At 59.8% G+C, this 1,337-nt stretch overlaps 1 protein-coding gene across 1 annotated transcript in view; it reads right to left on the bottom strand.

Moving 5' to 3' along the window:
- Positions 1 to 1,337, bottom strand: part of Tmem52b (transmembrane protein 52B) — a 20,691-nt gene that overhangs the window by 15,960 nt on the left and 3,394 nt on the right. The window contains exon 2 of the mRNA XM_013036235.1: positions 863 to 1,011. Coding sequence (XP_012891689.1) covers positions 863 to 1,011 — 149 coding nt within the window. The remainder of the gene's footprint in view (positions 1 to 862; positions 1,012 to 1,337) is intronic.

Here is a 1,337-nt window from a genome sequence, read left to right as displayed (position 1 = left end):
TCCTGTCCATGTTTCACCCCGTCGCTCCTGGGCCTGGGCCGAGGCTTGAACTCGGGGACTCACACTCTTGCGCAGCCTCCTCTGGCTCCGGGTCGGAGCTTCGCCGCTACTTCCCGACATCTCGATCGGGAAGTCATAGCTTACAAACAGGAGGCCGGGCCTGGCGGCTCCCGCCTGGCATCCCAGCCACCAGGAGGCCGAGAGCTGAGGATCGCGGTTCAAAGCCAGCCTGGGACGTCTGTGAGACTCCTCAATGAACCTCAGAAAGGGGGAGGTGGAGCTGCGGCTAGAGCGGTAGAGCACCAGCCCGGAGGGCAAGAGCCCAGGCCCTGAGTTCAAGCCCTGGACCGACCACAGTGATGAAGAACTCATCATTCTAATGTAAAACCTAGAGCCAGGAAACAGGACAGCATCCCTGTAACGCAATCCCAGAGCTGCAGCCCCTCTCTATAGGGAAGGAAAGGGAGATCTGAAGGAGATCTCCATGGGCCCAGACCCCCTCCACAGGCCCTTTGTAAAGAAAAGAAAAGAAAAACAACTGGAAAGAAAGAAGGGGGGAATGAGGGGGTCCTCCTCTCCCGTGCTCACAATGCAGCCCCGCTCTGCTCTGAAGCTCCTGGTCCCCCCGGTGCTGGGATTACAGGTGTGGATCACCAGGCCCAACTCCTCAAAGCACCAGCCTTACCCTGCTTGACTCCATCCTGATCCTAATTTCCAGCCCAGTCTTTGGCCAGGATTCTCTGCCCCCCCAGACGACCCCCCTGCGGTGTTTCTCTCTCTTCATCTCTTCCTGCAGCGTTGGGAGTTGGTCGAGCTAAGCAGAGCATGCCTTTACGCCCTGCCTCTCTCCCTGCGAACGTACCTGGGCGCAGGACAGCAGGATGTCGGCCATCGCTAGCTTCACCAGGTGGGCTGGGGGCCCCATGGTGTGGGTCGGGGGTCCCCGCGGGGACTCCGGGGTCACGGCTGCCGGGGCTGGAGCTTCCTCCCCACACTCTCTGACATGGGCGCCTTGGTGATGTAGAACTCCTGGTTAATTTTTGGGAGCCAGTCCTGGGCCTTGAACTCAGGACCCGGACACTTGCTGCTCCTCTACCTTCTCTCGGTTCCTCTCCAGGGGGTACTCTGAGCCGGAACTGCACGGCGGACGGACGTGTGGCCCGTTCATTGGAGATAATAAAAAGGGGCCTGGCCCGGTCCGGGCTGGCACTGAACCATGATCTTCGGCTCTCAGCTTCCTGAGTTGCTAGGCTGACAGCCCTCCTGTCTGCCTCTTCCCAGCCCACTTTTCTACCTTCCACGTTGTCTTCCTCCTCTGCCTAGCAGTCAAGAAACAC

The sequence above is a fragment of the Dipodomys ordii genome, unplaced genomic scaffold (assembly GCF_000151885.1).
Source record: "Dipodomys ordii isolate 6190 unplaced genomic scaffold, Dord_2.0 Scaffold266, whole genome shotgun sequence".
In the NCBI taxonomy this organism is placed as follows: Eukaryota; Metazoa; Chordata; class Mammalia; order Rodentia; family Heteromyidae; genus Dipodomys; species Dipodomys ordii.
The sequence above is the reverse complement of the archived record's forward strand: the minus strand, read 5'-3'. Positions and strand labels throughout refer to the sequence as shown.